Below are 12,794 nucleotides of genomic sequence, written 5' to 3'. Positions count from 1 at the left end.
CTCAAGCACCACCTCACACCCTTCCATCCTTCCTGTTGGTGTCCCTCAGGGTTCTGTCCTTGGACCCCTTCTGTTCTCCCTGTATACCTCTTCCCTGGGTGCGCTCATTAACTCATTTGGCCTTCAATACCACCTCTAAGCTGATGACACACAACTCTACCTCTCATCTCCTGATCTGTCCCCCTCTGTCCTCTCTCAGGTTTCCAGCTGCCTCTCTGCAATCTCCTCCTGGATGTCTGAACGCTCTCTAAAGCTCAACATGGACAAAACGGAACTCATCATCTTCCCCCCATCCAGAGCAACACCCCCGACCAATATCTCCATCATTGTTGACAACACCACCATCTCCCCCGTTCCCCAACTCCGCTGCCTGGGCGTCACTCTTGACTCCTCCCTCTCCTTTGCACCCCACATCCAAGCTCTGGCACAATCCTGTCGTTTCCAGCTACGCAACATTGCTCGTATCAGGCCATATCTCTCCCAGAGTGCAACTAAACTCATCATCCACTCACTGGTCATCTCACGACTTGACTACTGCAATGTCCTCCTCACTAGCCTCGCTTGCTCCCATCTTGCTCCCCTCCAATCTGTCCTGAACTCCACAGCTAGGCTTATCTTCCTCTCCCGCCGCACCACATCTGCCACTCCCCTTCAACAAAATCTACACTGACTCCCATTCCCCTACAGAATCCTCTTCAAACTCCTCACCCTCACATACAAGGCCATCTCTAATTCTACTGCTCCCTACATCTCCAACCTCCTTTCCCTTCATACTCCCTCCCGCGCCCTACGGTCGACTAATGACCATCGCCTCTCCACCGCCCTGGTCACTGCTTCCCATGCACGAGTTCAGGATTTTGCCCGTGCTGCACCCCTTCAGTGGAACGCACTCCCCCGCTCCATTAGACTCTCCCCAACCTTGCAAAGCTTCAAACGGGCACTAAAAACCCACCTATTCATCAAAGCATACCCTCCCGATGCATAACCCAGTGCTTAAGCCGCGCCTCCACCCCCCTGCCTCATGCCGTGAACATCTCAGCTTTGCTTGCATACTGCCATCAGGCTACCTCCCACTTGCCTGCATCTCTTGTCATCTGTCTGTCGCCCCTCCCCAATAGACTGTTAGCTCTTCAGAGCAGGGCCCTCTTTCCTCTTGTTATCTAAGCCCTCATCTCAACACATTTCACTCACAGCTCTCCCCTACTCAACGACCATCTTTATCCTGCTGGTAAAGGCTCATCTCCATCTATGGCCACCAGCCTCTAGTAGTACGATGATCACTCCCTCAATACTTACATCTTAGCTGTATTATGTCTTGAGAATGTGTGGTGCTCTGTTACCTGTACTCTATTTCTGTTATTTATTTACTGTAATGCAATGTTTTGTCCCCTGTACTGTCCTTTGTACGGCGCTGCGAAACACATGTGGCGCCTTATAAATAAAATGTAATAATAATAATAATAATAATGTTGTAGTAGCAGTGTATCTGGTGATGTGACAGGTATCATACATAATGTAGTAGCAGTGTATCTGATGTAACAGTGACATGTATCATACATAATGTAGTAGTGACAGTGTATCTGGTGATGTAACAGTGACATATATCATACATAATGGTGTAGTGACAGTGTATCTGGTGATGTAACAGTGACAGGTATCATACATAATGTAGTGACAGTGTATCTGATGTAACAGTGACATGTATCATACATAATGTAGTAGTGACAGTGTATCTGGTGATGTAACAGTGACATATATATCATAATGTAGTAGTGACAGTGTATCTGGTGATGTAACAGTGACATGTATCATACATAATGTAGTAGTGACAGTGTATCTGGTGATGTAACAGTGACATGTATCATACATAATGTAGTAGTGACAGTGTATCTGGTGATGTAACAGTGACATATATATCATAATGTAGTAGTGACAGTGTATCTGGTGATGTAACAGTGACATATCATACATAATGTTGTAGTGACAGTGTATCTGGTGATGTAACAGTGACATGTATCATACATAATGTAGTGACACTATATCTGGTGATGTAGCAGTGACACATGTATCATACATAATGTAGTAGTGACAGTGTATCTGGTGATGTAACTGACATGTATCATAATGTAGTAGTGACAGTGTATCTGGTGATGTATCAGTGACATGTATCATACATAATGTAGTAGTGACAGTGTATCTGGTGATGTAACAGTGACATATATATCATAATGTAGTAGTGACAGTGTATCTGGTGATGTAACAGTGACATGTATCATACATAATGTTGTAGTGACAGTGTATCTGGTGATGTAACAGTGACATGTATCATACATAATGTAGTAGTGACAGTGTATCTGGTGATGTAACAGTGACATATATCATACATAATGTTGTAGTGACAGTGTATCTGGTGATGTAACAGTGACATATGTATCATACATAATGTAGTAGTGACACTGTATCTGGTGATGTAACAGTGACATATATATCATAATGTAGTAGTGACAGTGTATCTGGTGATGTAACAGTGACATGTATCATACATAATGTAGTAGTGACAGTGTATCTGGCGATGTAACAGTGACATGTATCATACATAATGTAGTAGTAACAGTGTATCTGGTGATGTAACAGTGACATGTATCATACATAATGTAGTAGTGACAGTGTATCTGGTGATGTAACAGTGACATGTATCATACATAATGTAGTAGTGACAGTGTATCTGGTGATGTAACAGTGACATATATATCATAATGTAGTAGTGACAGTGTATCTGGTGATGGAACAGTGACATGTATCATACATAATGTAGTAGTGACCGTGTATCTGGTGATGTAACAGTGACATATATATCATAATGTAGTAGTGACAGTGGGCTGATTCAGACCTGTTTGCTGCTGTGCGTTTTCGCACAGCGAGCGATCAGTGTTTGACTGCGCATGCACCGCAATGCGCATGCGCGGCGCCAAACAACAGGCATCGCCGACCAGCATCAGGATGGTGCGAAAATTCCGATCGCAGGAAGAGACCATTTGTGGGTGGTAACTGAGCGTTTACTGGGAGTGTCCGGAAAAACGCAGGCGTTCCCAAGCGTTTTCAGGGCGTGTGTGTGACGTCCGCTCCGGCCCACATCAGTCTGTTCTCATCGCTCTGTAGGAGTAAGTCCTGGGCTGCGCACACACTGCACATACTGGATTTTTGCAGCTCTGCAAACACATGCGATCACACACTTGCACGGGGTGAATGTACACTCTCTGAACGCAGGACTGCAAAGTTAGCATCCCAGCGATCGGGTCTGAATTACCCTCAGTGTATCCAAAGGCATCACTGGGTCTAGAGACACCCAGTGCGCATTTAATACCCCCCACCGCTTCCAGTGCACACGTCCGAAAAGGGCGCTTGGCATGTCATAAAGGGGGCCTAACCTCCCGGGATGTCCTGATTGCATCACTCTGGGGGCGTGCACAGCATGCTGTTCCTGGAGCGTTTCCGGAGACGCTGGCCTGCCCCCGGAGACTAGTACTAGCGCTGCCAGTTCCTCCTCTGTAACAGGGAGCCGAGTGCTGCTAGAGAATGTCACCTCAGCACCTGGCTCCTGTCGCTGCACAGCCGGTACTTTGGTGTCAGCCCCTCCGAGGAGCCCACACCCCAATAGTGATGCCACTAAGTAACAGGTCTGCCATAAAAGCACGGCATGGTCTTTGGTATTGAAAGGGCTTTCTTCTATCGCAGTCCTGATTGGCAGTGCCAGGGGGCAGATGACATACAGTATCCGCTGGGACTGCCTGCCTGGCGTGTGTGTAGCAGAGAGAACATGGGTGAGCAGATTTTCCTGTGGGGTGGAGGGGATGGGGGGGATTTGGTAATCTCCGCCACTGGTGTCACGCGTAGCTTCATAGCACTGTGTCTCATTATTTAACTGCAACACTGTATGTTTCATACATTCTGTAGTGACACTGGGGGTCATTCCGAGTTGTTCGCTCGCAAGCTGCTTTTAGCAGCTTTGCACACGCTAAGCCGCCGCCTACTGGGAGTGAATCTTAGCTTATCAAAATTGCGAACGAAAGATTAGCAAAATTGCGAATAGACACTTCTTAGCAGTTTCTGAGTAGCTCCAGACTTACTCGGCATCTGCGATCAGTTCAGTCAGTGTCGTTCCTGGTTTGACGTCACAAACACACGCAGCGTTCGCCCAGACACTCCTCCGTTTCTCCAGCCACTCCCGCGTTTTTCCCAGAAACGGTAGCGTTTTTTCGCACACACCCATAAAACGGCCAGTTTCCGCCCAGAAACACCCACTTCCTGTCAATCACACTCCGTTCACCAGAACGAAGAAAAAACCTTGTAATGCCGTGAGTAATATACCTAACTGCATAGCAAATTTACTTGGCGCAGTTGCAGTGCGAACATTGCGCACGCGCATTAGCGACTAATCGCTCCGTTGCGAAAAAAATAACGAGCGAACAACTCGGAATGACCCCCACTGTTTCCTAAAATGCAGCAGTGACTTATATCTATCATACATAATGTTGTAGTAGCAATGTTTCTCGTTATGTATCAGTGAAATGTCTTTATAAAGTATTGGGCGATGACTGGGAGGTGAGAAACGTATGCGGGCATCCTTCTTTTTAAAGCAGCAATCATTTACACGGTAGAACCAACCTGGTTTTGCCTTGGAAACGATTGACGATTTAAAAAGACGGGCATTCTCACACAAAGTCCCGCCCCTCCGGCTTCTCACACCCTATTACATTTACCCCCATAGTCTCTGATGAACAATATGCACCTGGCATGTAGTATACCCCAAAGTGCTGCTGCTGCATCTGACTCAATATCAGGCCGTATCTGTATCATACGAGTATATATTGTTGTAGTGACCCTGTGATGTAATAGTGACAGTATGCTCTTCATAAATGACATTGAAGTTATGATGTAATAGTGATATTGGGCCTGATTTATAGTTATACACAAATCCGATGGATTGCGTACAGCTTCAATGTTAAGATCTCTGCCCCTGCGCAGATCTTTATGTAGGAGATCACACGCAGTGCCCTCTGTGATTGGCATTTGGGGGCGCCATCGTGAACCGTTATACAAAACAGGACCGTCTTGCCCCCATTTTTTAGTGTCTGCATCTTCCAAAGCACCTTCCCTGGCAGCCACCCTGAGTAAGCTTAGGTTTATTGGCTGATGGCTGCGACTTGCGCCACCGATGTCTCAAACCTGCAATGGCGGTAGGAGGCTCCTAGTGCAGTAGCATATAATTGCGTCGCTGCCGTGTCCAAAGACGTCGCAGTGATACAAATAGCCTCCACTTCAGAGGCTCCTCCTCAGACCCATTTTTGTATATATTATAATAACAATGTGTATCATGTGGCTTTCATTTATAATGTATTAATGAGATTGCTTGCGAGCAGGGCCCTCCTACCTCTGTCTGTCCGTGTTATTACCCAGTCTTGTTCTATCACTGTTATTTCTAATTGTAAAGTGCGACGGAATTTGCTGCACTCTATAAGAAACTGATAATAAAGAAATAATGACGTGTGGTTCAGTATATGACCTAGTAATGTGTTTGTGTAGCACTTGTGACATTGCAGCTACATTCCTGACATACGTAAGTACATTGTGTGTATATCTCTCGGTGTAGCCGTGACCTTTATAGTTATCATACAAGATGTAGTGCTCCTCTAGGTGCAGGGCGCTGCTGGTCAGTGATAGGGGAATAATTACAGTACATTCTGAAGTGCAAAACCTTGTCCTCCAAAATGTAAATCTGCCCCTTCACCGTGCAGCACCCGGCACCTAGTGAGCTCTACTCAATGTTGTAGCGACACTGTATCTTGTGATATAGTAGTGATGTTACGGAGTTAATTTGGAGTTGTACGTAAGTCATATTAGTATGAGAAAAATGCATCATCATAGTACACCATGCACCCCAACAGTGACTATGTATACGGCCATACGGAGATCTTTATGCCTGACTGGCACCACCGTACACCTGCAGAGGGCACGTGTAGGTGGGCCCAGCTGCAGACAAAACTGTTAGTTTACGTACCTGGGCCCTCATTCCGAGTTGTTCGCTCGCAAGCTGCTTTTAGCAGCATTGCACACTCTAAGCCGCCGCCTACTGGGAGTGAATCTTAGCTTAGCAAAATTGCGAACGAAAGATTCTCTAAATTGCGAAAAGACTTCTCTGTGCAGTTTCTGAGTAGCTCGAGACTTACTCTGCCAGTGCGATCAGTTCAGTGCTTGTCGTTCCTGGTTTGACGTCACAAACACACCCAGCGTTCGCCCAGACACTCCTTCGTTTCTCCAGCCACTCCCGCGTTTTTCCCAGAAACGGCAGCGTTTTTTCACATACTCCCATAAAACGCCCAATTTCCGCCCAGAAACACCCACTTCCTGTCAATCACACTCCGATCTCCAGTACGAAGAAAAAACCTTGTAATGCCGTGAGTAAAATACCAATCTTCATAGCAAATTTACTTGGCGCAGTCGCAGTACGAACATTGCGCATGCGCAGTTAGCAGAAAATCGCTGCGATGCGAAGAAAATTACCGAGCGAACAACTCGGAATGAGGGCCCTGGTGCACAAGTGTCTGGAGCAATCCCACTGCTCCCAGAACACCGTTACATTGAGGTTCTATATGCAGACATTCAATTGGGGAAATGTCCAGCTTCTGTAAGTAGCACCTGCACCAAGCGGTTCATACACTTACACCCTGCACTACAGCACAGAGATGCGGCTTGGCAGTGTCAGTAGTCAATGCTATTGCAGTAAGTACTGTCAGATGGAGAGGTCATTTCCCAATCAGCCAATCAGAAGCTGCCGTACAGTGCTACCGATTGTCATCGTCATAGACCTGTGCAGAGCCTCAATAAGGGGTGAGTATGTACATAAGCTGCTCACCTGTGTGACCCCCCCCCCTCCCCCCCCCCCCCTGCTGGACACAAATGTGTCACCCGCATGAAATCACCCCCCCACCCCACGGTACACAGACAACTCTCCTGCACGAATAAGGTTCTTAGTTCAATTGTGTAAAAACGTCTTGTGAGTCCTTTGTGTTTGTCATTTGGTTGCATGCATTGCAGGACCTTTCTCACTATTTCTTGTGCAGATTTACCAGAGGGATCGCCCACTTGCACAGCACTGCCACGTAATAACTACAGGAACGTGGCCCTCTGGTGTTCATGGGTTGGGGGCCTGCCCCTGGCTCAGCTTTATTGGCAATTACCAAGTGAAGAGGACATAGTCATTGTGTCAAACTCAAATGCAACCCTGGTAAAAAGTGGGACAGAAATAGTGAACGGTACCACTTACGTCTGTACAATTTCCCATCCGGCGCTTAAACGAGATATCAACTGCGCTACTAAAGTGGGTAAGTGATGATTGGAAAGCTTTAACTGTGAATAAGAACTGCAGAGAGCTCTCATACGGTTATCCTACAGAGGCGACCACTAGTGCGAGGGAACCGGCTCTTCCGCCAGTTGTATGTGGTAATTTACCAAAATGTATAGGTAAAGAGATGTGAGACAGATCTGTGCACATGATATCACCTAGGGAATTGCCTCACAGCTTATACTGCCATAGAGCATTACTCTAATAGAGTAACGTCCTTGTCTGGTAAGTAGCTCCTCTCTCCCTGTGACACGCATCACTGAGTAATACAATTATGCCCTTATTTATCAATAAGTGATACATTTCACTGTGAGTGATAAATTGCACCAGCCAATCAGCTTCCTAACTTCCATGTCAGAGGCTGGGTTTGAAAAATGACAGTTAGGAGCGGGTTGGCTGGTGCAATTTATCACTCACAGTGAAATGTATCACTCATTGATAAATAAGGGCATAATTATGGTGTCAGACCAAGCCTATCTTCCTAGCAGCCTCTACGGAGCACCCCTGTAGGGGAAATGTTGGGAGGTAACGAGTTTACCAAGTAAAATGGGACAAAAATTAAGAGGGAAAAAACAAAGGTGATGCACATTAGCAAGTATGAGCATAAAATTAAACTAACCTGTATATTATAACATGCCAAATATATATATATAATCGTGAAAGCAATAATCGTCTTTCGCGTTTATATAAAACATGGGTGTTGCAGGGCCACTCTTATCCTGAGCTATCTTTTATCCATATTAATAAACGGATTTATCTGGTACTCTAATTGTATTGGCAGGAGCCGCAGTTCTGCTCAGGAACCCCGCGGCTCTGTCTACTGTAATAGTACCACAACACCAAATACTGTGCCAGTGTCCCAGCCCAGCCCTGTGCTACTGTTACAGTATATGACAGTACATGCGTGTTACACAGTGTTCTTCCTGTAACTATAAATGTACTCCTACACCCACTATACCCCACGTAATACTCCGTGCCCTGTACTCCCACCTCATTACACTGCTGCCCATTCAGTACTATTGTTGCACTTTCATCACTCGTTCCCTAGTGCTTAACTGAACATCCCCTCCCGTAGCCTATCCCTAACCTTGCTCTAGTGTTTAACCTGTCCTCTTAGTGCCAAACCTTCCCCTCTTGCACCTTAACCCTACCCCTAGTGCCTAACCCTAACCTTCTATCTCAAAGCCTAACACTAACATTCTGTCCCGTAGCCTAACCCTCCCTCTAGTGCCTAACCCTAACATCTTCTCCCTAAACCTACCCCTAGCCTCTACTCCTGTAGCCTAACCATAACTTTCTCTCCTGTAGCCTAACACTCCCTCTAGTGCCTAATCCTAACATCTTCTCCCATAGCCTAACCCTACCCCTATCCTCCCCCCCTGTAGCCTAAGCCTAACCCTAGCCTCCCCTCCCGTAGCCTAACCCTATCCTTCTCTCACATAGCCTAACGCTCCCTCTAGTGCCTAATCCTGACATCCTGTCCCATATCCTAACCCTACCCCTAGCCTTCCCTCCCGTAGCCTAACCCTAGCCTCCCCTCCCGCAGCCTAACCCTATCCTTCTCTCACATAGCCTAACCGGTCCCTCTAGTGCCTAATCCTGACATCCTCTCCCATATCCAAACCCTACCCCTAGCCTTCCCTCCCGTAGCCTAACCCTAACCTCCCCTCCCATAGCCTAATGCTCCCTCTAGTGCCTAACCTTAACATCCTCTCCCATATCCTAACCCTACCCCTAGCCTTCCCTCCCGTAGCCTAACCCTAGCCTCCGCTCCCGTAGCCTAACCCTAATCTTCTCTCCCATAGCCTAACCCTAACGCTCCCTCTAGTGCCTAACCCTAACATCCTCTCCCATATCCTAACCCTACCCCTAGCCTTCCCTCCGGTAGCCTAAGCCTAACCAGAGCCTCCGCTCCCCTCCTGTAGACTAACCCTAACCTTCTCTCCCATAGCCTAACCCTAACGCTCCCTCCCGTAGCCTAACCCTAGCCTCCCCTCCCGTAGCCTAACCCTACCCCTAGCCTTCCCTCCCGTAGCCTAACCCTAGCCTCCCCTCCCGTTGCCTAACCCTAATCTTCTCTCCCGTAGCCTATCCCTAGCCTCCCCTCCCGTAGCCTAACCCTACCCCTAGCCTTCCCTCCCGTAGCCTAACCCTAGCCTCCCCTCCTGTAGCCTAACCCTAGCCTCCCCTCCCGTAGCCTAACCCTAATCTTCTCTCCCGTAGCCTAACGCTAGCCTCCCCTCCCGTAGCCTAACCCTACCCCTAGCCTTCCCTAGCCTCCCCTCCCGTAGCCTAACCCTAACCTTCTCTCCCATAGCCTAACCCTAATGCTCACTCTAGTGCCTAACCCTAACATCCTCTCTGGTAGCCTAACCCTACCCCTAGCCTCCCCTCCCGTAGCCTAACCCCAACGCTCCCTCTAGTGCCTAATCCTGACATCCTCTCCCATATCCAAACCCTACCCCTAGCCTTCCCTCCCGTAGCCTATCCCTAGCCTCCCCTCCCATAGCCTAATGCTCCCTCTAGTGCCTAACCTTAACATCCTCTCCCATATCCTAACCCTACCCCTAGCCTTCCCTCCCGTAGCCTAACCCTAGCCTCCGCTCCCGTAGCCTAACCCTAATCTTCTCTCCCATAGCCTAACCCTAACGCTCCCTCTAGTGCCTAACCCTAACATCCTCTCTGGTAGCCTAACCCTACCCCTAGCCTCCCCTCCCGTAGCCTAACCCCAACGCTCCCTCTAGTGCCTAATCCTGACATCCTCTCCCATATCCAAACCCTACCCCTAGCCTTCCCTCCCGTAGCCTATCCCTAGCCTCCCCTCCCATAGCCTAATGCTCCCTCTAGTGCCTAACCCTAACATCCTCTCCCATATCCTAACCCTACCCCTAGCCTTCCCTCCGGTAGCCTAAGTCTAACCAGAGCCTCCGCTCCCCTCCCGTAGACTAACCCTAACCTTCTCTCCCATAGCCTAACCCTAACGCTCCCTCTGGTGCCTAACCCTAACATCCTCTCCGGTAGCCTAACCCTACCCATAGCCTTCCCTCCCGTAGCCTAACCCTAGCCTCCCCTCCCGTAGCCAAACCCTAGCCTGCCCACCCGTAGCCTAACCCTACCCCTAGCCTTCCCTCCCGTAGCCTAACCCTAGCCTCCCCTCCCGTTGCCTAACCCTAATCTTCTCTCCCGTAGCCTAACCCTAGCCTCCCCTCCCGTAGCCTAACCCTACCCCTAGCCTTCCCTCCCGTAGCCTAACCCTAGCCTCCCCTCCCGTAGCCTAACCCTAATCTTCTCTCCCGTAGCCTAACCCTAGCCTCCCCTCCCATAGCCTAACCCTAATCTTCTCTCCCGTAGCCTAACCCTAACGCTCCCTCTAGTGCCTAACCCTAACATCCTCTCCCATAGCCTAACACTCCCCTGCTACAGCCTAACCCCAACCCTCCGGTCTGTGCAGGATGTTGACATTTCAACCGTGATGACGCCATAGCCGTTGACATTGTAAATTTCAACATAATGACTGCATCCCCTCACCTGTATACATCCTGCAGTATCCGTGGTACATTATGTGAACATCACTGTCCGAGATAGGACACATGGAGCCCTCCTACCCCCAGCGGTGAGAATGGGATCTCCATACCGCACATATATAGGGGGATATCCTCATGCCACCATAGGAAAGAACTGTTGTCCTGGTATATAGAGGTATAAGGTCTTGATTGGTGTTCTCCCGCTTTCATTGTTCAGTAGGATTGATATTGTATATGATCTGTCTCCATTTGTCAGTCAGGCCGGCTGGTATGCCAAACTGTTCTGCCGTAGCCACGAAGCTGAATGAGTTTATAATGCTGACCTGCGACTGGGCTGGCGGACTGCCGCGCATCACGTTGGAGTGGAATAATAATGAGATCGGAGACTTGAAAGAATCCTCCAACATCTATGTTTTCAAACCCGACCGGACATACAACGGCAAATTATTTACCTGCACCGCCCTCCACCCCATGATACCACAGCCGGCCGAGTGCCACATCCGACTCGGTAAGACCAGCGTGCGGGTAGAGCAGTCCTGCTGAAAGTCACGTTAGCAATGACTTTATATTACATGGGATAATGTGTTGTATTTCCATTATTGCCTTTGAACGTTTTGACGTGAACGTTGTTTATTTCCCCACCCGCGCTACGAACCTGCAGCTATACTAAGCATGGCCGCACTGCGGGACCTGCTGAGGAACGTTCTGGATAAACCGACGTAGGGTATTAGAGAGTCAGCGTTACTGGAGCTGGTGAGAATAGTCTGTAGAACTGATAGCAGCTTAATGTATCACACACATGCAAATCTATGCACCGAAAGCTTGTAGCATGCTGCGTGGTTGGAGATTAGGCTGCACAACACATGATAATTGTCTAGGAATATAATAAAATCGTATAATATGTGTCTAGATAGATATAGAATTTATATGTACAGTGCATCCGGAAAGTATTCACAGCACTTCACTTTTTCCACATTTCTCTAACGTCCTAGTGCAGGGGTGGCCAACCAGTCAGAGACAAAGAGACAAGAAATGTTGTTAGGTACATCAAAGAGCCAACTTCGAGCCGAAGGCCCACTTGCAAAAATGGGGTGTGACCTTGTGCCTGCTAGGCCACGCCCCTTGTATAAAATACATTGAAAAAGCCAGATCCAACATAAAATACAATGAAAAAGCCACTTCTACATCAAATAATTTAAAAAGCCAGAGCCACATAAAATATATTGAAAAGCCAGATTCACATAATAGACTTCAGTTCCCCCATGTGTCACTCCAGCCCGCACCCGCCTGTGTCACTCCAGCCAGCACCCGCCTGTTTCACTCCAGCCAGCAGCCTCTTGTGTCACTCCAGCCAGCACCCGCCTGTGTCACTCCAGCCAGCACCCGCCTGTGTCACTCCAGCCAGCAGCCTCTTGTGTCACTCCAGCCAGCAGCCTCTTGTGTCACTCCAGCCCGCACCCGCCTGTGTCACTCCAGCCAGCACCCGCCTGTGTCACTCCAGCCAGCAGCCTCTTGTGTCACTCCAGCCAGCAGCCTCTTGTGTCACTCCAGCCAGCTTCCTCATGTGTATTTGGCTCCCTCAGTTCTCGGTCTACGTAGTGCTGCTGCATGTCTGGCTGGAGTGCAGCGGTTTACAGATCTCTTGTGGTCACGTGACTTTGAGTGTTGGGAGCCACATTTGAATAAAGAAAGAGCCACATGTGGCTCAAGAGCCACGCATTGGCCACCACTGTCCTAGGGGATACTGGGATGGATTGGTACCATGGGGTATAGATCAGGTCCATCGGAGCCTGGCACTTTAAGAAATCTTCAGTGTGTGCTGGCTCCTTCCCTCTATGGTGCAGACTCCGTTTAGAAAAATGTGCCCG

The 12,794-nt window shown here is 48.5% G+C and overlaps 1 protein-coding gene across 1 annotated transcript in view; it reads left to right on the top strand.

Moving 5' to 3' along the window:
- The window catches only part of VSIG10L2 (V-set and immunoglobulin domain containing 10 like 2), a 110,329-nt gene that overhangs the window by 35,229 nt on the left and 62,306 nt on the right, over nt 1-12,794 (top strand). The window contains exons 5-6 of the mRNA XM_063943785.1: nt 7,122-7,382; nt 11,183-11,434. Of these exons, the coding sequence (XP_063799855.1) occupies nt 7,122-7,382; nt 11,183-11,434 (513 nt within the window). The remainder of the gene's footprint in view (nt 1-7,121; nt 7,383-11,182; nt 11,435-12,794) is intronic.

Source organism: Pseudophryne corroboree, chromosome 10, assembly GCF_028390025.1.
Source record: "Pseudophryne corroboree isolate aPseCor3 chromosome 10, aPseCor3.hap2, whole genome shotgun sequence".
Lineage (NCBI taxonomy): Eukaryota > Metazoa > Chordata > Amphibia > Anura > Myobatrachidae > Pseudophryne > Pseudophryne corroboree.
The sequence above is the reverse complement of the archived record's forward strand: the minus strand, read 5'-3'. Positions and strand labels throughout refer to the sequence as shown.